Source organism: Maylandia zebra, linkage group LG20, assembly GCF_041146795.1.
Source record: "Maylandia zebra isolate NMK-2024a linkage group LG20, Mzebra_GT3a, whole genome shotgun sequence".
NCBI classification, from domain to species: domain Eukaryota; kingdom Metazoa; phylum Chordata; class Actinopteri; order Cichliformes; family Cichlidae; genus Maylandia; species Maylandia zebra.
In genome coordinates this window covers 29,143,254-29,171,113 of record NC_135186.1, presented here as the reverse complement: position 1 = coordinate 29,171,113, position 27,860 = coordinate 29,143,254, and the positions used below count along the sequence as shown (strand labels likewise).

The 27,860-nt window shown below is 40.6% G+C and overlaps 2 protein-coding genes across 3 annotated transcripts in view; both read right to left on the bottom strand.

Annotated features, from left to right (window-relative positions):
- LOC101482586 (proteasomal ubiquitin receptor ADRM1) overlaps positions 1–6,838 on the bottom strand; it is a 13,315-nt gene extending 6,477 nt beyond the window's left edge. The window contains exons 1-8 of one of the 2 annotated variants that reach the window (XM_076878050.1): positions 6,650–6,838; positions 5,213–6,065; positions 3,694–3,951; positions 3,496–3,612; positions 2,430–2,553; positions 2,242–2,328; positions 2,042–2,144; positions 281–522 (exon numbers count right to left, since the gene is read on the bottom strand). In XM_076878050.1, coding sequence (XP_076734165.1) covers positions 281–522; positions 2,042–2,144; positions 2,242–2,328; positions 2,430–2,553; positions 3,496–3,612; positions 3,694–3,951; positions 5,213–5,416 — 1,135 coding nt within the window. In that variant the 5' untranslated portion in view covers positions 5,417–6,065; positions 6,650–6,838. Of the gene's footprint in view, positions 1–280; positions 523–2,041; positions 2,145–2,241; positions 2,329–2,429; positions 2,554–3,495; positions 3,613–3,693; positions 3,952–5,212; positions 6,066–6,649 lie in introns of those variants that run through there. The other variant, XM_004546416.5, reaches the window with a different exon arrangement.
- A 543-nt stretch (positions 6,839–7,381) lies between these two features.
- LOC101481998 (oxysterol-binding protein-related protein 2) lies at positions 7,382–26,362 on the bottom strand. The gene is made up of 14 exons (XM_004546414.3): positions 26,259–26,362; positions 25,847–25,992; positions 25,668–25,740; positions 20,569–20,644; positions 19,195–19,329; positions 18,820–18,917; positions 18,551–18,733; positions 16,928–17,035; positions 16,768–16,857; positions 16,560–16,686; positions 16,007–16,126; positions 14,338–14,461; positions 12,909–12,999; positions 7,382–11,782 (listed from the first exon to the last, which is right to left on the bottom strand). Exons 2-14 carry the CDS (start codon positions 25,881–25,883, stop codon positions 11,680–11,682), a joined length of 1,365 nt encoding a protein of 454 aa, XP_004546471.1. The 5' UTR covers positions 25,884–25,992; positions 26,259–26,362; the 3' UTR covers positions 7,382–11,679.
- Between the last annotated feature and the right edge of the window lie 1,498 nt (positions 26,363–27,860).

Genomic DNA, 27,860 nt, shown 5'->3' with positions numbered 1-27,860 from the left:
CAGCACAATGAAATTTAATCAAAACAGCGACAGCCTGCAGAATTTTCAGGGGATTCGTGCTCCTGCAGCAAACTGAATTATAATGCAAAAATTACGCAGAATTAGCGACACTGTTGTGATCACAGTCTTAATTATTTGGCGCTTAATTAGTGAAGATTTCACTAATTAGGTCTAATTATTCATTTACTTTCAGATTTAAAACCAAAAAAAACCCAAAAACAAATCTCAGTTTTTAGGAGAACAAAGTTCAATTTTCCTGAAGCTTCCATCAAATCCTCACCTCCCTGGCTGCTGGCAGGTACGTTCATGGTGGCCAGGATGCTCTGCAGGTCTCTCAGCTGGATGGGCTGCGTGGGGTTGGCTGCTGCTGCCGCCACGGAGGACACAGCAGGGGTGGAGGGGGTGGTGGCTGTTGGGGAGGCCGCTGAGGTGGCAGAGGGAGTGATGGGAGTGGTGGGAACCTGGGAGGAGCCGAGCCGACTAGCAGCGGAGGTAGAGGTTGGGGTGACGGCTGTGGACGGACTGTGGATGGAAATGTTTAGCAAAACATTATGTAAAATCACAACCCCTAACCCTTCACCAGAGGTTGTTTGGTTTCCCTGATTTATAAATCATGGCAATCCTCCTGGCCCTTAACAGCGTACACTACATTACTCTGTTTGTGTCGGGGGACCCGATCTTTGGGGTGGACCAATTTTTGGCGCAGCGTGTTTTGGGGTTTGAAAGCCACAGAGATGCTATGTTTAGAGAAAATGTGTCTCAAATGTTCCGATACTCCTGACACATAAGAGATCACTAAGGGTTTTCGCTTCGGTAGCAGTCCTTATTTCCTGGATCGGCTGGAGCTTTCTTTATGCGCCTTCTCAGCTTTGACAAACGTCCAGCTGGGATAACCACATGTACTCAGGGCCTTCTTGATGTGACGTTCTTCTGCTTCCCTGGCCGCTCTGTCTGCGGGGATGGTGTTCGCTCTATGTTGAAGCATCCTGATGACACCCAGTTTGTGCTCCAGTGGCTGATGAGAGTCAAACCTTAAATACTGATCCATCTGTGTTGGTTTACGGTACACATCAACTTTTAAATGTCCCCGATTACTGATGGAAATCTCAGTATAAGAAGGCTAACCTGCCATTTTTTATATCCTCCCTGGTGAACTTGATGTGTTGGTCCACTGAGCTAATGTGATCCGTGAATTGTGGTACGTCCTTGGATTTGATTTTGATCAATGGTCTTTTATTGTAAAGCACTTTGTGATTTTTATTTTTGAAAAGTGCTATATAAATACATTTTACTTACTTATTTTCTTACTTATCAGTGGTTGTTGATCAATGGTCATGACAATTTGCATATTAATGATCAAGGAACTGACCTCACAGCCTGTTGTTCGCCAGTGGTGCTAGTTTCAGTCATTATGCAAAGGTACTGTTTTATAAGGCTGGGAAAACCTGCAGTCAGCAGAGACTGAAGAAGTCAACTGGATGAGTGATGAAACATTTCTCCCATTGAAAAAGCTACATCCAGATGAACAGAATCAACTTTTTGGGATTTTGGAAATAATCATATCAGTTGGAGCTCAGAGCTTCTCTGGAAGAAAACTCATGACTCATTACAAACTGAACTCAAAGAAGGATTTAGCTTTCAGGTTGCAAAGCAAAAGTAAACATGCATTCTTTTTCATGACCAGCAGGTGGCGACTTAGCGTTGAAGTATATAAAAAAAAAGACTCCTCACTTTACCTCTGACCTTAGTGATTTTAATCTCAGTGTCAGAAAAGTCAAAATTGCTCATCTTAAGGATTCAAAAGGGGAACTTGCTAATCATTGGGTGACAGCTCCATATCTATGTCCATCTTTTATATACAGTTCATGGCTAAACTGTTATTTTTAAGGTTATAGTTAACATTTGAGCTCTGCTGTACTGATGCTAAAACCTTCTCTTTCATAGCTTCCCTTTTATTGGAACTTCTCATTTTATCTTGTTTTCCACCTCAAAAATATTCTGGAATCCTTCAATATATTTAACAGAAATGTAAATAAGACACCTTGTGGAGGAGTTGCTGGCTGCAGGAACGCTGCTGCTGCTGCTGCTGCTGCTACTTCCAAGAAGGTTGGCCAAGCCTGGACCAGCCAGTGTCCCGAGACCACCTGTCAATCACACAAACAGAGCTCAACATCTCACCGATATTGTTAATGAGATGTTTTCACGCTGTTAGCTTGTGGACTCAGTCATGAAGGTACTCACCAATCCCTCCCAGTCCAGTTGGTCCAATAAGCTGCATCAGCTGGTTGTGGCTCATGTTACCCAGAAGGCTCTGCAGGCCACCCTCACCTTTACATGCAAGCAGAGAAGACAGGTGACACCCATGAAGGTGAGACAGTTCAGCTTCTTACCCACGACAGGTTTAAACTACGACACAGCGTGTTTGTTACCTCCGAGCGCAGACAGATCGTGTCCTCCGCTGCCGCCGCTGCCGAGAGCACCGGGCATGGGTGGGTTGTTAAGATACTCGTTCACTTTGCGGCAGTACTCGTCATCCTTGTCAGTCTTTGGCTCCTGAGATCAGAAAAACAAAATGCCAGGGTTACTGAACATTAACATTTTGAGGTGTAAAGCAGAACAAGCCTTATTATTGCAATACACAAAAACAAAAGATCATGAATGTTGTTTTTTTGCTTCGTTTTTATCCTTTGTATCCTCTCATTTCCTCTAAACGTCTGCCAAAGGCATCCGGGTCTGTTTAAGCAGTCAACAGAAAGCTACCTGTCCTATGACTTCAGCTTGAATGGGAATATTGCTCACGCTGGAAACTGAAAATCCCTTCCAAGGGAAACTTGGCCTACTACCAAAGAGTGCTGGATCTGAACCAGAAGCAGGAAGATTTGTTATCGGCTTACGTGAAAGGAAGGTGACAGAAACGAGGTGGATTCTTATGTGTAAAAATCAGTCAAATCTGATTTTCAAATCTTTCTTTTTCACTCACTGTGTGTTTTACACCTCTCTGCATTTAATCGTTAGTTATCATTAATCTCTGCCTCTCTTCCACAGCCTGTCTTTGTCCTGCCTTCCTCCCCTCACCCTCAAACGCTCATGGCAGAAGGCTGATTGTTGGGGTTTTCTCTGTATTATTGTAGGATCCAGACAATATAAAGGGTGTTGAGGCAACTGTTGCTGATTGTTGGTTGTTGTTGTGATTTGGCCCTAAATAAATAAAACAGAATTTTAAAAATTGACAATTGAACTGATTTTCCATGTAATGACCCAGGGGCCAGTTATATGGACAGCACAACAGATGAACCAGTTTTTGTCTGCTTGGTTTGAAGTGAACTGGGATGTCATGAGATGATTCTCCTGAATCTTCTTCAATTTAGTGAAAGATTCAGGAGAAAAGTCAGTAACCTTTCGGTAAGAAATAATTATATTTAGCTTGAATAAAAAGAGAAAACATGCTGGGAAACAAAGGATTAGTAAACAGACGAGTCTGGAGCAGCTGCATACCTGCATCCAGAAGAAGAGTCTTTTGGAGCCAGCTTTGAATTTCAGCACATAGACTCGTCCGGTAGTGCACTGATTCACCCGTTTGAACTCGCAGTCATCAGGAAAGATGATCAGGTCCTAAATTGGCAAATGGAAATGACTGCTGTGATATTAAGAAATTCAAACACCAGTTAACCTCATCTGGATGGCGTTACCTACATCGTCCACGTTCCCGGTGGTCCGATCCTTCCAGCAGAAATGGATGAGGGAGTCGTCCGTCTGTTGGATGTAGACCTGACCTTTACGCTTGTCAGGCGTCACCGTGCTGCCCTTCATGGTCATCTTACCGGCACGAAACTCCACCAGGTACTTACTGGAGGAGCCGCGGGACCCAGACACCATGCTGGGGAACAACGCTCCAGAGGCCATGATGATGACGGTGATAAGCACTGACTGGTTTACAGCTGCTTTAGTGACCTAAATATTAGAATAAAATAACATGTAATTATGTTATGGTCCACAATCTTATTCTCTGTGCTTATAATGAGTCAAATAATAATCTTCTCAGATTTTATGACTCTATGATCCTTTCTTTGTAACATCTGTTTGTCTGCAGCAGATAAGATGATCACAGCAGTACAGATTACATAATATATTTGTTTTTTCTCATTTGGTTTTTTTATATTTCATCCTTTTGATTAGCTATTTTGTGACTTTGCATTCAAACTAAACTCAACCTTCTCTGTTTATCATGAACATTGAGGCGATGCATCACGTTGCACAGCACACCCAGCCTCTCTGTATCGACGAGGTCTGGTCACCGACCATCTAACTCCATCTTCTTACCCACGCTACAACAAGAAGTCTCTATAAACTTTGTTTGTACTTTAAGTGAAGCTTCACATTCAAGCACAGCAGAAGGGAAAGCAGCTTCAATCTCTGTTTTCTAGCATCGCACTAAAAATATTAGTTCTGATCTGTCCATCATAAAATGAAAATGACACCAAACTTCACACTCGTTCCTTTTATGAGAGGCTTTTATATGCACGGAGCAGCTCTATTTACTTTGAACCCTCTAAGCACTCTTCTCCCTGTTCACAAATGACAGCACCTCAGAAGGGCTGTCTGCAGATTGTGATGTTTGCATGTTATCAGCATAAATTCTCACATTTTAGAGCAGGTAAATGTTTGATAGTTCTGACTGAGACAATACCTGAAAGCTAAATCCATTTGTGGGATTTGTTCTGAAGTATAATCATTGCAGCTTTATAACACACACCCTGCTCATGCATTGGATGAAACGCTGTGTAACCACGATGAAGACTAGTATTACCCAGCATTTACAATCATCGCAGACCTTCATTCTGGTCTGCATTTGGATTTTTGAAGCCTAACAGCCAATTTAATGTAAACGTGTCATTGTGTTAGAAGCATTAAGGATTAACACAGCTCTGCTACATCATCGTGATCACAGTAAATCTAACTAAGACTGTGGTTTAGATGCATATTTGATAATGTAGCTGGAGTTAAACCACTGCTTCCATAATAACAACAGGGACAGGAGCAGCCTCCAGCCCCTCACAGATGACTCTGCATCCCACAGCCCGTCCTAAGCTACGTGAGGTCGAGCCCGGGCTGTGGCTCTAAATTCACACACAGTGAAAATAAACCTGTTCCCGTAGTCCACGTTACCAAATTCAAACATTTACATGTAAAGAAATAAGATGTTTTTACTCACGCTTCTCTCTGAAATATCGTTCGGCCGCAGAAAGGTCGGGCTCGGCGTCGGCAACTTTGATTGGCTGAGCGGTGCCGGTGCTTCGCTGTGATTGGTGGAATCATGTGTCAATAAGGTGGACTTTAAATCCGCTGCACATGTTTGGTAGAGATAACACGAGCCACTCGTTTTACGTATCAAACCTGCAGGTTTGGAGATTTTCATACGTTTACTGAGCTCAGCAAAACATTTTCCAGTTACAGTCTGATGAATCGACAAAGATCTTGTGGAATAAAGTCACTCTGAAAGCAGGAAAAATGTATTAAAGGAAAATATGTCTGTGAAGGTTCTCAGTCATCCAGGCCATCGTAGTGGGACACTCCCACTAGGTTTATATCTGGGACTCTCCACCATTTGACCTTAGAACTGAAGAAGCTTCTCGGATGAGAGGTGAAACGTCTTCAAGTAACTTAAAGAAGTCCAGACGCTTTTCTTTGCAAGCTCCTTTGACTATTAAAGGAAAGTATTTTGAGTGATTAGGGCTCCATGCCATAACTTCCACTTCTGCCTATAGTGAACCCAAGGTGCGCAGATCCCATTAAACTAGAGCTGGGAGGTCAGAAACTCTGATATATCCAGCTTTAAAATAAAATGCAGGCTTCAGGTTTGGCATTTAGCAAGTGGATGACAATAATATTATTGGATGCAACTTTGCCAACTGCCTCTGAGTAAATCTTGAGAGGATGAAAGGAAGCTGAAGGCTGTAATTATGGTCTTACGTGATAGTCTTCTTGCACATCTGTAATTATGGTTAATATGAAGGCAACAAGTTCAGCTGCAGCTCGGTTTTGACACACACCATCTTTGCCTTTGCCTGAAATAGAAAAATAAATAGCTTTCTATTCATTTTAGGCATAGGATTAAGAAGCAAGTGAACTCACACTTTACTTGAACCTTCGCCCACTTTCTTCACATTAATGGGCTAAAAGCAAGAAGCCAGAAAAGTAAATATGGGCCAGGATAAAACGGAAATTAGCTGCAAAGTTTTGAACCACTTAAGAATAATCACCTTTGCATTTCATTGCTTTAATATTACACGCAGCACATAGGAGCCTGTATCACTGGGCTCCTATGTGCCCAGCGATACAGGTGAGCAGCCCCACCGTGTGCGTTATTGTTTAATAAAGCTGGTGTGCTACACATTTTAGTTTTCATGATGCAATAAATGTGTAAAACTGTTTTGTTTTGTCTCTACATACTTAAAGATTCACATTTTTGGGCGCTGCACAGCACTACAATAAATGGTGGGTTTAACAAATGTATTGACTCATCTGTCTAGGAATTTGAAATTTTTAAACACAGCCCAGAGGTCTCAGAGGCTCGGAATTAAATGTTTTCTTCTTCTTTCAGCTGCTCCCTTTACGGGTTGCCAGAGCGGATCATCTGCCTCCATCTCACCTTATTTGTAGCGTCCTCCCATGTTGCATCAACCCTCTGAAATCCTCCTTCACTACATCCATTAATCTTCTCTGAGGTCTTCCTGTCTACCAGCTCCATATTCAGCATTCTTTCTTTAGTATACCCACCATCCCTCCTCTGCACATGTCCAAACCATCTCTAACTTTGTCTCCAAACTGCTCGACCTGAACTGTCTCTCTGATGTTCTCATTTCTAATCCTGTCCACTCTCTCAGTGCAAATCCTAATCTCTTCAGGTCTGCCTCCTGTCTTTCATCACTACCATCTTGTAAACCTTCCCTTTCACGCTATCCTTCTGTCACAAACCATGTGCTCCACCCTCCCTGCACTAATTTCTTCACCGTTCATGTACTGTGTTACTTTGGATGGTTAAGCTAGGCACTTAAACTCATCTACCTTCCCAGCCTCTGCTCCTTGCATTATTCCGTTTTGCCTCTGCTGATATTTATTCCTTTTCTCTATAAAGCATCCATAGCTCTCCAGGGTCTCTCCCACCTGCTTGCTACTCTTACTACAGATCACAGCATCATCTACAAACATCAATACCAAAATCAATACCAGTACACTTCTTTTCCACTATTATATAAAACTAAAAATGGCCTTGAATCTTTTTAAAATTGTTAATTAAAAGACAAAAATGAGAAGTAGTGTCGTGTGGTGGTTATGAGAGAAAAACATCTGGAGAGAATAACCAGATTTTCCAACACAAGGATTTTGTAGTGCATAATTTATTTCTTAAATATGCTTTGTATGCATACGGCTGTGTGGATACCAGTATGAAGAGGAAAGGAAACAACAGATCGACAAACATACAATGTAAACATTTTCAAAAAGAGGCTCGACAAAGAGACAGCGGGGATAAAACAAGATCGGATCAGATTGATCCTGCAGCTCTGAGCGGCTGCAGGAGTCACAAAGTGCTTTGAATTCAGAGTAAAGACACAAACAGCAGCAGAGGGGAAGACATGATGTGGGATATTTCACCGTACATATGTACACAGGACAGTGAGCATTTGAAATGTGCAGTTTAATGCAACACTAGTGCTTAGAAACAAAAAGAAACTACTGTGAGCATTTTACTACCAGCACACAATATTCATTACCTGCTGCCTCTGTAGTGTCTCCAGCACACAGGCTGCTAGCTAAAGAGTGTTTTATTTCACATTTCAGGAGGGTAGACTGGAAGGATCAGTTTGCATAGGTTCATGATGCCTACAGCATCCCGTCTTATTTGCTTTTAACTGTGTCTGAAAGCACGGCTCCGATTGGTGGAAAAAAAATAAAAAATTGCTTTCAAAGTGTTACTCATCCACGTGTGAAAAAGGCGCCAAAATGATGCAGCTTTGTCATTAAGGGGACAGATTATGCTCATTCCCAGCTTCATGTTTTCTTTTTTGGACTGTACTGGATTAGCTCTGCATAACTCACAGTTCAAAATAACCCCATCTTACACATGGCTCATTCAGTTCACTCTGTGTCTAAATCACAAAAAACATAAAAGACATACACAGCAACAGGGACGTCACCCAGTGTTGAATGAAGTCCTGCTATGAAGCCTCGAGTTGAACATTTTAATTACTTTGGTGTTTTGAAATCAGGTGTGAGGAGCGAGACGCAGCTCTGACTCACTATCAATCACATGACCACAAGTTACCAAAGTGCTCTATTGAACATGATCTGAATCTAGTACATGACTCTATAAACACACCAGCAAACTGTTTACTGAGTAAGCAAGGATTCAGGTCGCCCTCTGGTGGCCATTAAAAAGACTACAGGGTTAAAATACAAAGCTACAGCTATCTTTTATACTTTCTACCTCTGAACAAAGTGTTTATCTCAGAACTACTGTTCTTCTGATTGGCTGCTCCTTGCAGGTGGGTGGGGTCTTAGTGCCTAAGGCCATAGCTGTTGACCAAATTAGGGATATCCACTCTCACTACCATCACATGGAGTGAAGAGTAGGAAAAAAAAAAGTCTGAAAATGAGTGTTTATAGCAGTCTGAACTTTTGGCTCACAGGGATCATTGTACAAACAAACGGCACAACACAGTCACTTTGAAGCCGAGGTGTTCAAACTATGGAGTGCACCTTCAATGGAGGAGCAGTGAGACAGATGCCTCTACTCTTTCTCAGGCCAATGTGAACAGATGTCTGTAATCTTTTTACATTTTTAGTGTTAGTTTAACTTATATTTCCAGAGGATATCATTATGTAAATATCCAACAATCCACTCAGAACAAAGGATGCCCTCTATCACTGCAGAACTTGCCTGAGAATTTTTACATTATCTACAGTATTAAAGTATCCCTGTCGCAGTGGCCTGTACGTCCACGGGTACAACCCTCCAAAAAACCTCAGAATAACTAATTTGGCGTAGTTTTTAATGGCAGGCATTTGCTAAAAATGTAAACAAATTAAAAAAAGAAAAAAAGAAAAGAAAACGGGACTCAAGCTGTAGTTGAAAGCTTATTAACCATTTTCATGGAAACATTATCATACGTGTTTACGATCCTATAAGCTCCAAAGTGAAGTTAGAGCAGAAAATCAGTGTGTTCATTATTATAAGTATTACCTATGATGTTTAATATTGTTTGGCAGCACCGAAGCTCAGAGCATTATTAAAAATATGTATTTAATGCAGTGTTTACACTTGGTTTTAAAAAACCACTCTGGAAATTGGATCACAAGTGAACAGTCAAGACTCATCACAGTGTTGCCTCCAAGGATCGGACCACATGTGCTCAGACTTCCTTACAATCTGTGTGTCAAAGTGCCCCAAGTATTCACCTGTCTGTCATCAGTCAAGAGTCTGGAGAGTCCAGATGTAGAGACTGGCAGGCAAAGTTTTAAAAACGGTGCACAAAATAGCAAAAAGAAAAACCACCACGTCCTGGCTTGATGGTTTGTAAGAGATAAAGTAGCCTCTCTGACATCATGCAGCTGTTATAGAAACCTCAACATCAGCGTTTTAGCCACCACGATATCTGGATGAGAGGGTGGAGCAATGAGTGATCAGTTAAGGCTAGCAAGCTTTGTCAGAAAGTTGCATACATTAAGTGCAAGAGACATATCTGCAAACTAGAGCTGAATGACACACAAATAAAAATAAAGAAAATAAGGAACACAGACTGCATAATTTGTCAGATAGTCTACTAAAAATGCTCCAACAGCACAAACAGAGTGGATAAGTCCAGTTCAGGGCTTTGCAGCTGCCTGTAGTGACACAGCATTGATAGGGTTGAGTTTAAAAGTTAAAAATAAAATATGAGGGAATCAAAGGAAGAAGGAGCTGTAAACACGCTTATTAATGATGTAAAGTTGGGCATTTTATCATGGGAGCCTGTGGGAACTGAGTTGTTTTTGGAGCCAGTCTCAAGTTGTTATTAGAGGGGCTGCAGTTTTTGGCACTTTGCGCTCTGGGACTGAAAATGAGGCCAACGCAGAGATGCCAAAAAAACCTCTTAATTCCTCAAGTAGAACTAAAGCTTCAGATATGGAGACAACTTGTTTACAGCTCGTTATAGAAAAAGTGCTGTCAGTACATGTGGACAGTTTGTGCTTCATAACAACAACTGGATGCAGGTGAGACTAAAGGCTGGGGAGTGACAGGTGTGTAGACATAGGCAGCAGCAGCCTCACCTCACCCAAGTCACTGAGCTGGACCTTATCACTGTGTTTCTGCTATTTTGGAACATTTTGATAGAATTATCAGACAAAAGTAGGGTAGCAGCAAAGGCAGAGAAAACCCTCATTAACTTCTAATGCACATCCAGAAGTTAGTGAGATATACAGGCCTGAAATATGACAGAACCACTTCGATCACAGAAGAGTGACAAGGGTTATTCCTAGGAGGGTTTCAAGGGATAAAGAGTCATAACGACCAGCAGAGCAACACGCTAATGTTGAGGCTTTAATGTGCACCCAGAAAAAGTCCAGAAACCAGTGGGTGGTGTCACAGTAGCTAGCTCCAACTCTATTGTTCACAGTGCCTACCAGACCACACAGAGATGGGCCATAAGCCATATCACTGGCTTGTATACTCGTATTTAATGCGGTGTATTTGGACCTGACACATTTTAAAACCAAGTGTAAACGGCGTCTGACACTCTGTCCGTTCACCCACAGATATTTACTGTGCATTGTGAACATTTTCACAGTGTGTGAGCGGTGAAGGAGCCAGGGAGGCGGCCAGTGTCAGACTTTTTAAAAACGTCTCGTTTCTGCATCCCTTTGCCTTAAAGGTTTATATGGAGGCTTTTATTCTCAGTGCAGAAAAAGTTTTTTGTATGGCTTTAACTTGTGGAAATTATGATGTTGGTGAGCATGCATGGTTATTATACACATTACCTATGTTACAGCAAAGAACAATATAATGTACCAACATATCTGTTTACTGAGGCAGTAAACGTGGTTATAAGCAGCTTTCATTTCTACTGTAAGTCTCTATTCACAGAAACACTTTGTGACATTTTCTTTGATGTTAAGTGCTAACTAAAACAGACATCTAATTTCCAAATAGGTTATATAAAAGTAGCAGATGCGATTAAATATCCCCTGATATTTGAATGCAGCTTGACAGAAGAGCGTGGAACATCTACAGGTGAGATTATGGTACCTGAGTACCCGAACTAAAACTGAAAATATTTCCTTTGCATCCTCCACCAGGTAGCTCACCACGCCACAGATCACATTGGTGGCTGCTTTTAAACCCTTGGATGAGTGAATGGTGAGTAACATACATGTTTAGGGCATATAAAGAAGATGTTTGATGCTTACAGTAAGTAAACTCTACAGTTCTCTTTAGTGTTACACATCTCCTGCAGACAAATGTCACAGTCAGCTGGAGATGATCTGATAACCTGTTTGAAATCAACTTTCATCGATCCTAACAAAGACACAGTACCAGCGAGCGTCTGGCTGTCACGACTCACAGAGAAACAAAATGAAACCTAGCAAAGAGAAGATTTTTTTTTGTTTGTTTTTTGTTTTAAACACCAAACACCTCCTGTGTCAATAAATGTTGGGACAGTCAGTGAAGTTCCTGTCAAAGTATCCACCTGTGTACAGCCAGTCCTCGGCTCCTGTGTGAGGGTTTGTTCCCATCTGGAACCACCTGAGGAGGCAGTCAACAAGCCATATCTGTTTTTAATAACATGGTTATGAAAAATGCTGCACAGCATGAGCAATTAGTGTGTTGGGGACACATTAAAGGAAGTTTCCACACATTACAAATTAGATTTTGAATGCAATTTTTTGTCAATCTTCATTTGCTTATTATTGTTTTATTTTTCTTCAGTCTTTATTTAACCAGTAAATGTCAACAAAGCAGATCATTGCAGGTCTAAAACTAATTATAGCATAAACAGACTTTGGTGTTTACAACACCAAATGTGAATCTGAAATAAATGTTAAGACACGAAGAAAAACAAGCTGCGGAGCAAACAATACGAACACAATCAACTGCTAAAATATGGAGAGATAATACTTCAATCACCATGATGTTGGCTAAATTCACTCTTGAGCATTTTGGGCAAATATTTCAAACTTAAGTAAAGAGAAGGGAGGCGCATTTCTGGAGTGATTGACTGTTTGGCCAGGACAGTCATTCACTGAGTCATCTGCACACTGTTAGCTTATTTTAATTAGATTTGTCAATCTATCTGTCAGACTGACAGAATTTTTCAGTATTTAAAAGTTTATTTTGTAGTGATTTATAATTTTATTGAACTTTATATGCAATCCCAGCATTAACTGGAACAATAAACTGAAGATACTGCAAATGTTAGCTATGTGCTTCAGTCTGGTAAATGGATGTCACCCATTTTATTAATTCCTGCATTATAAAGTCCTGACTCCAATAAATAAAAGCTCTATGGTTCAAATGGGTTCCAATTCAAACTAACGTCTATTTTAAAACATCTAGCTAGTTATTTCCATCTGTAAAATGCATCACTCAAGCATTGCTTGTAGAAAATGAAATTTTGGGAGGTAGACGAATTTACACATTCTGAGTTTGGACATTATAAAATAACAGAGTGATTATACAAGCGGCCTCTCTCTTCATGTTGAACCTCTGCTCACTGTGTTTCATGCTAGAGGTAAAGTAAATCTGATTTGGTCTGATAATACTGACATATTGAGTACAAACATGAGATTGTCATGCTACAAGTGTATGAAATCATAAAATCGGTCTATAAAAAAACCTCCCCAAATCTCTTTAAATCCTCAGAACCTCTCACCTGGTTGACCACTCCTCCTCGTCCTTGGATCGTTCCCTGCGTGCAGCTCTCTGTTTCTCCTCTAAACGCTCTTTCTCAGAACTCGCCAAATCTATAAACACACAAATACAAAAGAAACTTTTAGAGAAGGTCAGACCGAAACGATAACTCGACTTCACCTTTGGCCACTGTGTTTGTATAAACTAGGAGGCTGATAATTTTGTAATCTTTCCCTACATGGTCTTTTTAACCTATTAGGCCTGGGTGGTATGACCAAAGATTCTAGCGGTTTTATAGTATACCATCATATTATTATTAGTTTACTTTTGTGTAAATGGGCCTTTATATTGACTCATTCTTTTGTCAGGCATCTTTAGGATAAAACATATTTTTGAAGTCACCATAAAGAAGAAATAAACCCTAAATAAAAAAAAGCTCTTTTAGAGAACAAATACAGTAACTACTTGGAGAAAGAAGTCAGTCCTTAACAGGTTGCTTCTTCTGCTTTTTGGTTAGATGTCATGCCACTTATTTGTTTAAAAATAAGCTCTACTGTTTTCACAGAGGAGCTGTGAACCTGAAACAAACTCCATTCTGTTTCAGAGTCTCATGGCAGAGCTGATCATGAAAGCAAAGCTGTAAAATTTTCTAGTTGATCCATGTTCATTTATTGCCATGAAGTGACCAAAATAATGAGATGGTGGATAAAAGCACTAGAAAAGAGCTTCCTCTGTAGAATGTCTGGGCTCTCCCTTAGAAATTGGGCCAAGAGCTCAGAGTCAAGCTGCTCCACATCTAAAGGAGTCAGTTGATGTGGTTTGGCCATCTGATTAGGATGCCTCCTTGTTAAGGTGTTTAAGGCATGTCCAACTGAGAGGAGGTCCTGCAGCAGACCCAGGACATGATGGAGAGTTCTGCTCTCTCTGTTGGGTTGGGGATGCTTCAGTGTCCCTCCTTCAAAAGGCTGGATGAGGTGGCTGACACATCACGAAAAGTTTACTGCTCAACACTATTTTTTAATAGAAATACCTGTATAAATACACCTGTAGTGTTGATGGAGGTTACCAGACTTATCCATTACGCTCATCTCAGAGAATTTTACTCAGATCACAAAACATATGTTTAGGACCAACAAATTTTAAGGTATGTTATGGCTAAGGGGTAACCAGGATAAAGTCACACAGGACATGGCAGTCATAACAAACACTGGGTGAGGGTGACTTGGGTGAAGTGAATCTGATTCTCAGAATTTGCTAACTCATTCCTGCTTGTCATTTTATCACCTGTTAAGCTCAATGTAGACCAAAATGACCCTCAGGGCACCAGGAATTATCCCAGTGCTCCTGACGGGACCCTGTTCCACAGTTTTAGAGGCTCATAGTGTCCTGGTCACCAAAAAGTACACATGTACAGTTTCAGCTGTTCTCTTTTCAGGTGAGGTTGACGTTACCTATGTCTCCATTCTCCATCGCTCTGATGTCAGGCCTCAGCCGGCAGTCTGTTGGCAACAGTAGTCTCTCCATGCCGGGCTCCAGCTCGTTTAGTGTTATGGCAAAGCTGGTGAAGTTATACATCTATAAAAAGGGAGAAAGGGCTTTGTTCAAACAGTGCTGCATGGTGCATTGTTATGTGGTCCTATTGCCACAATGTGTATCAAAAGTTATACAAAAATGGAAACTAAAATGTGAAATAACATTTGGTGTAAACTCCATGAGGTAAAGCTAGCATGTCACACGTCTTCCACAGTTATACATATGTGAGAGCAGATTGTGTGGTCATTCCATAGGAAAGATGTCACCAATGTCTCCCACCTGACACCCAAGACCCTCAGAATGAGCTGTGCATCTGTACAACACCTTCAGCATAACTTCGATGTTACAGGTACATCGTAACGGCAAACTCTTATGAAACCAAACATTGTAACTTGCACAGTAACCTGACATGTGCTTCCCTACAGGTCACCAGTGTAGGAGGTAGAGTGGTGGATCGATCCCAGACACCTCTCACATGCTGAAGTGTCCTTGGGCTAGGTGTGTGAATTTTAAAAAGCAATTACGCTTAGATAAAAGGGTAGAATCAATTTAAGTGGGTGAATGAGACCTGTAGAAACCACTTTGAGTGCTCAACTGAGTAGAAAGGCTGTTTATCTGAACCAGTCCATTTACTGTGACAGGCTGCCTGTTTCCTCGCACCCATTTACATCTACTACCACTTACAACCACCTCGACCATTTTCTCTCTAGACCAGTGGTTCTTAACCTTGTTGGAGATACCGAACCCCACCAGTTTCATATGCGCATTCACTGAACCCCTCTTTAGTGAAAAATAAAATGTGATTTTTTTTCAAATTCAAGACATAGATATGTTTTTTACTGGTGCACAAAATGAGCCATGCATGTCACGGTGGAGGCTCTGCTGAACTCCTAAAATCCGACTCACCGAACCCCTAGGGTTCGATCGAACCCAGGTTAAGAACCACTGCTCTAGACCAAAAATGGTTGAGGAATCATGGTAATGTGAAGCGCACATCGTAGGGCACATATAAGCAGAACTGATTTTTCTGTCTGTTCAGACAGCAGTACTTTTCCTGAATGCTTTTTGCTACTGTGATACACCAAATACCCCCATAAAGCTCGTCTTCTCTTCTTTTCAAAACCATTTGAATTTTTGTCTCTAGCACAAACAGTAAGGGAGTTATCGCCATTCAAAGAGCGCTTGTAAAATGAGCCCTCCGGTCAGTTCGATGGTGAAAAAGACTCAAGTCATCTAATTTTTTCCAGGATTTGTAAACCATTAAAAGAGGCATGAAATCTTCAGGACTGAAAAGCAGATTTAAGCTCTGTTGCAAATGATCATGAGATCAATTAAGTGCTTCCCTTTAAAGCTTAGTAAAGTTAAACTTTAGGCACTCTTTGTGCAAAAAGATGAGCAGCAAATTTCAAAGAAAGCACCATGTGATCGTATAATTTTGCATGGCCTCATTAAATATACTAAAGCAAGCTCATTATGAGGGTGTGAAGCCAGGATTTTTATTATATTTGGCTGATTTTATACAGTCAAATACTTTCCAGTGATAACTGAACAATATTTCTGCAGGAAATGCCAAACCTCATCACCGACCTGTGCTGAGTGAGCGGGCCGAGATGTTATCCTCCACAGTAAGGCACTTCCTGGTATCACAGTCACAGTCTCTTGAACTTCTGGCATCTCATCTGCCTCCTCTGCTTCACAGCTACGCTCCTACACACACAGAAACAGACACACAGCTAGTTAAACAACTCCGTCTAACGAGTTTGGGTTTACATTACAAACAGTTCATGTGCAAACGGGTGATTAACAGAACTACGGTCGCCACAAATTCAACACGTCTCTCAAGCAACGATGCATGTCATTGCAAGACATCATGGATTAGTGCTGGCAATGATCTACTCAACACTACACTCTCAACATAACTAGACAACAGCAGCAGCACACTACAGATATCAATACACTTTCACCTTACCTTCTACTAAAGCCACTGCATGTTATTGTGAAAGGAAAAGATGCAGTTTAAGAGAAGAATTTCAGAGTTGTGAGAAAAAAAATCACACATCAAACATGTTAAAGAGAAACGTGAGAGCAAACTCAGAGGGATTTCATCTCAGCTTTCAGTAAAAGCAGAAACGATCTTCACCTGTCTCAGCTTCTTTGACTCGCCCCCGCTCTTCTTCTCAGACTTCTTGTACGCGTCGTAAACCTTGGGGTCCACGCTGTACATGCACTCTGTCCATTTCCCATACATAACTCGCCGCTTCTTCTTACTGTTTCAACAACAAACTCCATTTAGAGAAAACTAACACAACTAAAATTCACAGACAGTGATGACGTGCTTAGGTTCTTACCTTTTATCTTGGATATGACCTTCTACTTTGTGCAGTTCCTTTCCAAACATCCCACAGGGTTTGAAGTTTAGGACACACTTATCACCCGTCCTGACGAATTAAAGGCAAAATTATTGTTTAATAAATATCAGTGATTCAAAAAGCTGTAAGTTTTCATTACCTGTGGTTGACTATCTCTACAGTTCCATACTGTTCAATCCAGAGTTTTCCCAGGATGATGTTATGCACACAGCACATTGGATTCGTCCACGTGTAAGCTTCTTTATGTCTGTCACAAAATCACAACATCTTAAAGGACCAGTTCGACATTTTCTAAATAATAATAAAAACTTCAGCACTCACAATTACATATATAATGTATTTAATAAGATGTAAATCAGCCCGAGGCTTTCCCCTGCTGTGCTATATTAAATACATGAAATACAAAATACAAGTTCGAGAGTTAAGCATGCTGTGGGTTTTTTTCTAAAATGATATATACAACTGAGAAGATTTTCACACAATTTGTGAAGTTAGCGTTTTACTCAACAACCCAAAAGAAGTGGAAAATAACCAATAACGCTTATTTTTCAGCAGGGAATATATTAATAAAGCCCTCATTTTATCTGTCAAACACTCAACTTATTACATTTCATTGAGCTAATAACTCTGCTGAATACATGCTTAAGGAAGACAGATTTTTATATCAATGGTTCATCATTTCACATCTAAATATAATTTAAAAGTCTCAAAATACAACTGTACGTAATTAAATACACTTACTGCTCATCCATAACAATAACTCTGAAGATTTTGTTAACCCATTAGATGCCAAATGAATCTTAATCAACTGAAACCTCAGTTTCATACGATCGCCACCTTTGTAAATCCCCTTTTCGTCAGTGTACAAAAGTTCAACTACATATTTTATCCCTGAGATAAGTCAACATAAAAAAAGAAACGCAAGTTTAACAATATGTCTCAGTTTCTGTACATGAAAAAAGAAATCCCGATGCAATAAATTAAAGAAAAATTACATGAAAAGTTCTGGCCTGCCATTACCCAGACTGTCCTGCAATTCTAGTTTTTATTAATTCCCTGTGGACCCACTCTAAAAAAAGTGGGAAATTTCTATATTAGTTCATTTTAAGGACAGGAACTTTTCTGTTATTTAATGGTTTATCTATTACTTAATTATGCTGTTGTAGTACAAATAACCACAAGGAAGGTCCTTGTCAGTAGGAAAAGGTGTAAAACGCAAAATATAAAGAAACTATGATCTGAAAACCTCACAGAGAAAGCATCTTCAACATCACAAACATCCAATAATTAACTGGATGCTTTTATTTTTTATTGGACTGAAGTTAGGGGAAAATTGCTCAGTGTGTCAAACGTCAACAGAGTCAGTTTACAGCACTCATGTTCAATGTGATAATACTGTGTGTAGATAAATTCCATGTATCAGCACATCTAAAACGCTCTAGTTAACATAATTTCTTGCTTGTTCAGTCCATAAGTGAAATCCGGATCATTTGAGGTTTTATTTATAGTTTTAAAGAATTAATTAGGACCAAGTCATGAGGAATTTTGAGAGCTTTGAGCAGACCCAGATTAGTCGTTTAACCCTTTCCCATGACTACGCTAATCTAACCAGCTGCTGCTTGCGGCTTCTTCAACATGAATGAACATGAGGTCATCCAAAGTTCAACATGTTATGAAAGTTTAATAATGCAGCTAAAAGCCTAGCACCAGCAGAAAAGTGGGTGTGCAGAACACTAGATCAATAACTGCAGGGAAATCTCACTTTAGTAACTCCAGCGTCATGGTGCCTTTAGGTTCAGCTTCCACACTTTTGCCCCAGAACTTGAGCTTTGGGTAGATAGAGCCATGAAACTCAAATTCTTTCTTCAGCGACTCGGCGTGGAAGGCACTGATGGGAGGGTGGTGGCTCACCTGCTCTGAGATCAATCTGTAGCCTTCGTCCTCCCTTAAAAAAGATGATTTGAAATAACTGGATGACCTGAAGTATCATCATAAAGGCATAATGAAGCTTCAACCCATCCTCTCCAATACCTTGTGAGTTCATAGGTCTCCCCCAGCAAAGGATTGAAAGGCTTTCCAGTCCTCTCCCATTGAGATGCTACAGCCGAAACAGCAAATGCAGCAACAACCTGTCACAGAGATGTAACGTGAATCAGAGCCGGGCTGCAGCCACTGACAGCAAGTGAAAAGTCATTTTTAGAAAACAATCCCTCATTCCTGCTTTTCTAGTGTTTATTTTGGGTTTATTTTTGGTTCATACACTTAAAAAAAAGAAAGAAAAAGAGCTTTAAACAGTTCATTATTTTCCTTAGCAATGTTCAGAGGAAATGTATTTCTGGGAGAAATTTAAATGCACTGACAGTATTTTTAAAACATCACAACATCACGTGTGTGTGCTGCCTGTACCTGCATGCGGTCTATGGAGTCTGATAAACTGCAGGCTTTGTGGATGAGGTGAGTGTGCTCCATGTACTCTGAGATTCTCTGGAGAAAGCTGAGCGGCTCGTTAAACACGACCGGCATTGCTATTTTGGACAGCTCCTGTGGCAGCACAACAAAAACAATCAATCACTCTCATTCAGAAAAATAACTCAAAGGCTGACAGAAATTACCTCACTTCAAACAACTTATGCAACACATTACTTAACTTACAACAAACATTCACCGGTTTTAAAAAGCAGGAGTAACAATAGCACAACATTCACATTTACAGTTCAGATGTTCATTTAATTATTTTGGTTATTTTGAAATGACTTCCAGAAGCAAATGTAAAGACGAGTTCAGTCAAGACTGATTTTGTAACAGAGAGATTAAGTAAGCAAAAGCACTCAGTTATTCAAAGTTGACCTGTTATGCTTTCACCTTGCTGTCAGCAAATATGGAAATTTCCCTAATATGGTCATCGCAGCTCGAGTGTGACCACAGAAGCTCTGCCCACATGGTTACAAGGAGCAGCCAATCAGAAGACAGTTGGATTAGAGGGCTGGGATAAGACAAATATGGATTATTTCTAACCTAACTGTGCAAAGCAGCTCTACTAGACTGCAAGAATAAAAATGTGAAAGTGGAAATAAGCAGAACAGGAAAATATAATCACTCCAATCTTAAATCTGATCAACCCTATCTCTAATAATCAGCTATGTACCGCAGGCCCTCAAGCTGGCAGAGGTTAAACCTTTACTTAAAAAGCCATCTCTAGACCCAGCTCCCTTAGCTAATAATAGGCCAATTTCTAACCTTCCTTTCATATCAAAAATTCTTGAAAGGGTAGTTGTCAAACAGCTAACAGATTATTTGCAGAGGACTGGCTATGTACAATTTTTAGACTGTAGCTTTCTTTTCTCACAGTTTCATTTGGAGATTGTGAAAACCAGAGATGACATAATAGGGACACAGCTAGAAACTAGTAGAAACCTATAGGCTAAATCAGATATCTCACCCCTGCCCCTAATGACAGCTGAACCAGGATTTATATGAGCACATTGTGTTGCTGCACCGATGCATGCACACAGCTTAAGTTCACAATAGTGATGGGACATATTTCCACTTGATAGTGCAGTAAAGCCGTTGGTCGAGTACTTTTTCTTTTCTTTCTGTAGTCATTAGTAATTATAACTACAGGTACTGACACTCTGGACAGACCATTAATGAAGCTATAATATGACGCAACTTTGTGTATAAGTATTTCATGTCACAGTGACCACAGAAATGAAAATCATAGATTCAAAATCAGCACCCAGCAATATTACTGGAGACAGACATGAGTTTGGTAGGACTCACCATACCGATGCATTTCTTCAGAATATTCCAAACACTGAAGTTATTTCTGGAGATCATTTCAGCTGGCAGCTTTTTCCTGGATCGAATAAGAAAAACGATATTAAGCAACAAAAACTGTTTTAATAGATATCAAGGCCATTATCAATTCTGCTTAGAGCTCATATTTCTCATTAGCTCTCTTTTGCTTAGATCTTTGATAAAAAGTTGTGCTAGCATGCTGACATTACCTCTTATTCCAAAATATATGCAGGGTGGACAGCTCAGTTCAATTTTATTTATATAGCGCCAAATCACAACAACAGTCGCCTCAAGGCGCTTTACTTAACTTTGGCTCTTGGCGAAGGCGGTCGCACTTTTCTCCTCTCCCTTCCCTTATCTTCCCTGCTTAGCGTCTTGTGTCCTTGGCTAGTCTCATCTATTTTCTTACTCTTTCCCTGGAACACTTTCTCACAGTCTGTTCTCTAAAACCTAAAAGAGGAATTATGGATTTGATCAACTGGTCCCTGAACACAACTGACATCCTCTTCTCAACGAGAAGCCTGGGCTCGGCTGAGCCTGAGTGTCCTGGAGTGTCCCTGCCGGATACACGATGGACGGGTGGCATAAGTGGAGGATGGCAAGACTGTCGATCGAAGACATCGAAGACATCTACCTGTTCGGAACTATGATAACAGGGTTCTTGCTGATTGCTGATCGGAGCTGGCTTGGCCCTAGCTTATCGAAGATTAAAGAAAGCGGAATTGGCTGTTCAAAACCCCACAAGGCTGCCCGCTGTGTTGAAACGATTGGACGAGTCGTGAGTTCTCAAAATGGGCTCATTGAACGCAGCACGGATAAGATCTTGGAGAAGTTTGAGGCTGCCGTGAACACTCAGAATAAGACCGCTGAGCGAAAATTGGATAACATATTGGAGAAGGTCATGGCAGTCTTGAGTTCTCAGAATCTGCTCTTTGAGCGCAAGACTGATAACATCATGGAGCGCAAGATGGATAACATTGTAGAGAAGCTCACGGCTCTACAACGGGAGATTGAGAGACCAGTGTTGGACTGCTAGAACAGCTTTGAAATTCACATGAGTTGTTCGCACTAAAGTAAAAACCACCATCATTTCATGCAGCTACCACTTCGGCGCCAGCTGTGGTCTCAAGGCTGGAGCTGAACAAAAACACCCAGATAGTTGACTGTGCATAGATTGTTTCTTCCTATCCTACATAAGGCCACCTGGGTTGGCTGGAAGACTTTACTTAGCCTGGCAGGGCGAAGGACAGTGTCTCAGCTGAAGTCTGGACACACACACACACACACACACACACACACACACACACACACACACACACACACACACACACACACACACACACACACACACACACACACACACACACACACACTTTGAATGAAACGGATGAACCAGAATTGGTTTGTAAAAATGCTGCAACTTCAGTGATGTGGCACTGGTTTAGCTTTCGTCCGTCAGATACACAACAAAGCACTATTTTTGGTAGCGCATGCTAGCGGGCCGTCGTTATTACCGTGTTCTTTGGAAAATACGGCACACATAAAATCAATCCTTTGATTTTTCTGAAAATCAACAGTGCCCCTTATAATCCCGTGTGCCTTATGTATGAATTCTGGTTGTGTTTACTGACCTCGAAACGATTTTATGTGGTACACGGTGCTGGAAAATGTTTTAGTACGACTTTGCCAAGCTACGAACCCGCACAGCTTGATGGGCATTACGGCTATCGTAGGGAGGAGCCTCGTGGAGTGATACGCACTGTGCTTCAACATAATATTACCGTATTGTGTGTGTGTATAACCTCTTTCTAAATTTCGTGGATATTATACATGGTTACGCTGAGGATATGTCGGCCAATTTCCACTGGAAATGCCTTTTGGTTAAACTGTCAGCAAGGAATTTGCATTTGCACTGTAAAATTTTTATATAACTTTAATGCAAAAAACAGCTGCTTGTTTAAGTGAAAATACGTTGATTTTTTTTTGGCACTAATAAAGTTGTGGAGTTGTAAAGTATTTTGTCTAGTGTCAATTATATCGTCAGTTATATTGTTATCGCAAATTTTCAAATGTATATCGTGATAAATATTTTTGGTCATATCGCCCTGCTCTACATGCAGGTATACACTCATCCCCCCCCCCCCTTCCAAACGCCTTCAATGCTTATTCCCTCCCGATGCAGACGGTGGATCAAAGGGGACCAGTGCATATGCTGCAGGCCCAGATGCGCTGTCTACACGGGCTGTCTCTCACCTTTTACCCATCCCTGTTGCTTGTCATATGTTTCTATGGTGTATTGACAGTCATGTGCTTTTTGTGCCGGGGTGTTTTTTTTCTGCTCTCAAACTGTTCTCCCATTAGGAGCTCAGTCGGAGTTTTTTTCTCCTCCTCTCACCTCGTGTTATGTATTTTCGTTGTTTTTTCCTATCAGCCTACCTCTCTGACATGTCTCCCAATGTGATGTCTGTGTAAAGATTAGTCAGAGGGTTCCTTTGTAAGTGCGCATGCACCATTAGCCTGCTGTAACCTATAATTTCCTTCGGGATTAATTCTATTCTGATTCTGATTTATATTGTACATTATATCCTATAATAATAGATACAGAGAAAAACCCAACAATCATATGACCCCCTATGAGCAAGCACTTTGGCGACAGTGGGAAGGAAAAACTCCCTTTTAACAGGAAGAAAGCTCCAGCAGAACCAGGCTCAGGGAGGGGCGGGGCCATCTGCTGCGACCGGTTGGGGTGAGAGAAGGAAGACAGGATAAAGACATGTGGAAGAGAGATTGTCAGAAAGACAATCATACCAACAGATAATTTCTAATCACTAATTACCAAAACCTAACATTCATGTCTTTGGGAGGAAGCTTTAATATAAGATGGGAGCATGCTAACTCCACATGACCATCCACCTCTGGAACATCTACTGCAAAGGTGTCCAGAGACCTTCTGGCAGAGGACAGTGATGGCAGAGTTGGTAGAGCAGACAAAACCAATTGCAGCCACTGGGGTTGATGTGATCTTCTCTAAACTATTTTAATCTAATCTGTCAGACTCAAATAAAGCACCTCTGGCAACATTATTCACACTCGGTCAGCTGATACAGAGGATGCCCAATCTTCTGCATGATGCAAAATGCCACAAATTTCAGTTAATTTAAAATATGCTTAATTTTTTGAAGAATGTAATTCACAGTTTTAAATTACTCTTAAATACAGACATAATTTCTTTTATCGTCTGAGGTTATAACTGTCCTCCAAATTCTTTTCTCCAGTTTGAATATCTATTAGTAAAATTAGTTGTCAGTACAATGCTTTTTATGTTAATATAACATTAGTGGACATTGGTACTGACATGCATTACATGGAATATGTAATACACAACTGGCAGGTCATATATGAGTATTGGTTTAATTTAGAGATGCAACACTATTCTTTCAAATAATATCCCCTCGTTTTCTGATTTAATGAGTGTTTTAATACAAAGTAGCTCCCAAATCGTGCACCCAAACATTAATATTGTAAATACACAAAAAAAATAGTGAATGACATTTAAATTTACTATATTAGTACATATCAACAGCCCTAACTAATAGTGAGGGGAAGAGAATTTCGGAAGAAGTGAAACTGATCACTTTTACCACCTAAAGAAAAAGAAAACAGGCAAATTAAACCACCGATGTCGTGGCTTCAGCTGGACTCAGGATGTCAACAGCCTTCAGCTCGAGTGTGTCATTAATAGAGAACAACTAATGCTAACATGGTGGCAAGCAATTTAAAGAGGCAAGAGGAAACCAAGCATCCATTCAGCGAGAGACTTTGCCTACTGTGAAAGAGCACAGTATCTGAACAGGCAGCAATAACATTTATTTGACTGTGTAAAAAGTGTCTGATAAGGAGATGGATGCACGTTATAGTTCACCTTGTTATAGTCTGTGAATACACGCAAACCTTGGAATCTTGGTTTTCTCTTTTTTCCTTTTGAAAATTACTAAATGTGTATATATATTCAAGGATTCCAAGGTGTTCAATGTCATTCTAACACATGTATTCACATGAGGTGAAACAAAATTGTGCACCTAGGTTCCGTGTAAAAGCCAAGAGAACACAAAAGAGCAATACAGGAAAAAGGGAAAAGAAAAAGTATATACAGTGTCAGTACAAATAAGACCATTTTCTAAAAATAATCAAATTGTGTGCAGTGGAAAGACAAGTGGCTTCACATGTCTGTTTCCTCTGGCTGGGAGCAGCAGAGACTACAGAGCACCACCAGAGTTCAACCGTCTTGCAGCCTGAAGAAGAAGCTGTTCCTCAGTCTGGTGGTTCTGCAATTGATGCTCCGCAACATCCAGCCTGAGGGGAGAGGGGAGTGGGACAAACAGTCTGTTTCCTGGGTAAGTAGGGTCTTTCAAGACAGAGAGGCCCTTTTGCTGCTAGTGTAGATGTTTGTGGTGACGGTGGTCTGGGGGATGCTGCCAACAATGCTCTGTGGAGCTTTCACCACCCTCTGCAGAGCCTTCCTCTCTACCACAAAGCATGACATCCCACAGTGATGCAGGAGCACAGGACACTCTTCACCACACATCTCTAAGTTCAGAACTCATGATAGATCATCTGTCTCCATCTTACTCTATCTCTAGCACCCTCCTCTCACACACCAACCCTTTCACTCTTGCTGCTATCCTTCTGTCATAAATCACCCCAACACTTGTCTCCTCTCCTAACTACCTACAAACTCCTTTTCACCTCTCTTATGCACTGCCCATTGCTTTAAATGGTTGACCCCAGGTACTTGTGCACCTTCACTCTGTTTGCTCCTTGCAGCCTCACTAAATTTCACTACTCTTTTCTCTAAAGCATACCTCCACCTCTCCAGGTTCTTTTCCACCTGCTTCCACCCTCACTACAGATCACAATATCATCTGCAAACATCATAGCATCAGGGAGACTCCTTTATCAATCTCTCCATCACTCCTGCTTTAACCTTTCAGAGGATCGAGGTGATCACTCAGAACAGCTCTGCGTCAATGAAGTGATTATGTTTTTCCGTAATTATTCCCCGCGTGTGCACGGCCCCTCACCTGCGCTCCCACACTCCATTCTCCTGTGTGGCATCTTTAAAGCTGACCTCGCAGGAATCATCTGACTCCAACCCTGGGGATGATGAGCAAGAGCGGGAGTAGGAGGAGGAAACAAAATAAGTATACAGGAAATAACTATATATAATTAACTAATTTGGGCCTTCGTCGACATGTCTCACCTGTCTCAGCGTCGAAAAACTCCTCCTCGCTGTTCATACTGAGCAGACAAAGTAGCTGCAGGTTACTCAGAAGTCATGTTTCCACCGTTGGCCTGTCCCTGGAGTCCAGCCTCCCTCCGAGCATCACAGACAGCAGCACCCACCACCTACAACGACACCGGCAGCGTCAACACCAAGCGCATGAGTAATGTAATCAAAACAAAAACAGCTTCCTCTCTGGCTGTCAGTCGCCGTGCTCCTCTAAAAAAGCCATTAGTTAGCTTTAAGACTAGCTAACGAGCCCTTAGCATCGCTGCTGCAGATGGTGTAAATGTCCGCTGGGCAAAAAACGATGTAACAACATCAACACAGTCAACAACAAACCACAGCCGACACTGGCACGGACATTTAAACACAGCTCAGTCACATATACCTGTGAGTTCAGGTAAAATTAATGCTCCGGTAAAATAAACAACCGAGCACTGTGGTGCCTCTGGAAGTAGGCGGAAGTGGGCAGCAAGGACACCACGATTGGCAGGTTCGTCAGCCAATCAGAGCGCAGGATGCAGAGGTCCAGAAAATAAAGGGCAAAGAGCAAACGTGGGGTCCAAAGGCTATTTTTGCACATAACCAATAATGTGACATTAAAAAAGGCAACACTGGGCTCAGGCTGGATGGACCAGACTCTTTAAATATTAATATTAATATGTGTTAAGTGATTATTATAAGTTTATTATTTTATTTTATTTATACCAGTAACACAGGCGCACATAGAAGCTAAAGGGTTTGTAATCGCGAGTTTAAAATGACCAAGACTTACTAAATATTTAAATAAATCTGCAGTTGTTTATATGCATGCAAATTATTAGGCTGCATTATTAAACTGTACCTTAATTTGTACATTTTGTACGATCTTTAGCTTTTAATACAGGTGCAAATTCACCCCTGACATGGAGATAAATAATGGATTGATGAGTTTGTGGTAACATCCTGAGGCAATCTTAGTTCATGTACATTTTGTGTGGTTGGAATGATGGATGGGTGGTTTATTATAGTGTAACATTGAAGAGCAGGTTAAAAAAATATATCGAAAGATGAAATATCAACGGGTTGTTTAAAAATTCTAGAGGTTTCTTTTGTTTTTATTTGTTTTTAACATTGTGGAATTTTCTTTTAGGTTTTCTTTTAATTTTCTTTTAAGCTTCCTTGCCTGAATTTTTTTAGCAGGAAAAAGGAAAATCAGTGTTATTTTGTGCTACAAACTAAGTGCTAGTTTTCATTTTTCAATTGCTGAAATATTACATTTTATCCAATAATTAGACTATAAATCTATATGATTTGGTTGAATTAATATATTAATTCAACCAAATTCAACCAAATCATTAAGGAATATGGTTTAATTGTGTCAGCCCTGTGATATAAAGCCTACATTTCCACATGCCATTGAATTTCTTATAAAGCACCCACTAAGATATTTAATTGATTCATGTTGAGATGATAAAATGCAGTGAGGCAGTACAGAAGCCCATCAATAAATGGCAAAGAGTTCATTCTCTTTAATAAGCCTTTAAGTGCACATAAATGTTAAGTCATTATTACAATAAATTGTTGTAAATGCATTGTGGTGCAGATGCACTGTAGCGTTTGTGCAGAAGGTAAGATCAGTTTGTCTGTGTAGCTTCTCAGCCATCCAGTTCATTGTAGTCTAAGGAGCTTGGACTGAATTCTTGAGGAAATTTCACCTCTCATCCAAGAGGGTTCTCCATGTTAAGTCATTATTATAAAAATTGTTGTAAATGGATTGCAGTGCACCAAGAAGCCTCTTGAATGCTTGGATAAGAAGTGAAACATCTAAAAGTAATTTAAAGAAGTCCAGTTGCTTTCTTCACAAGCTCCTTAGAAGATCAGCTCTTTCTCAACACTGAAGATTAAAAAAGAAAAATGTTATTTTTCACAACCTGACAACCCAGATGTTCTTATAATGGTTCATAAAGCACTAGTAAATGATTCATAACCCATTAACGCTATCACTGAA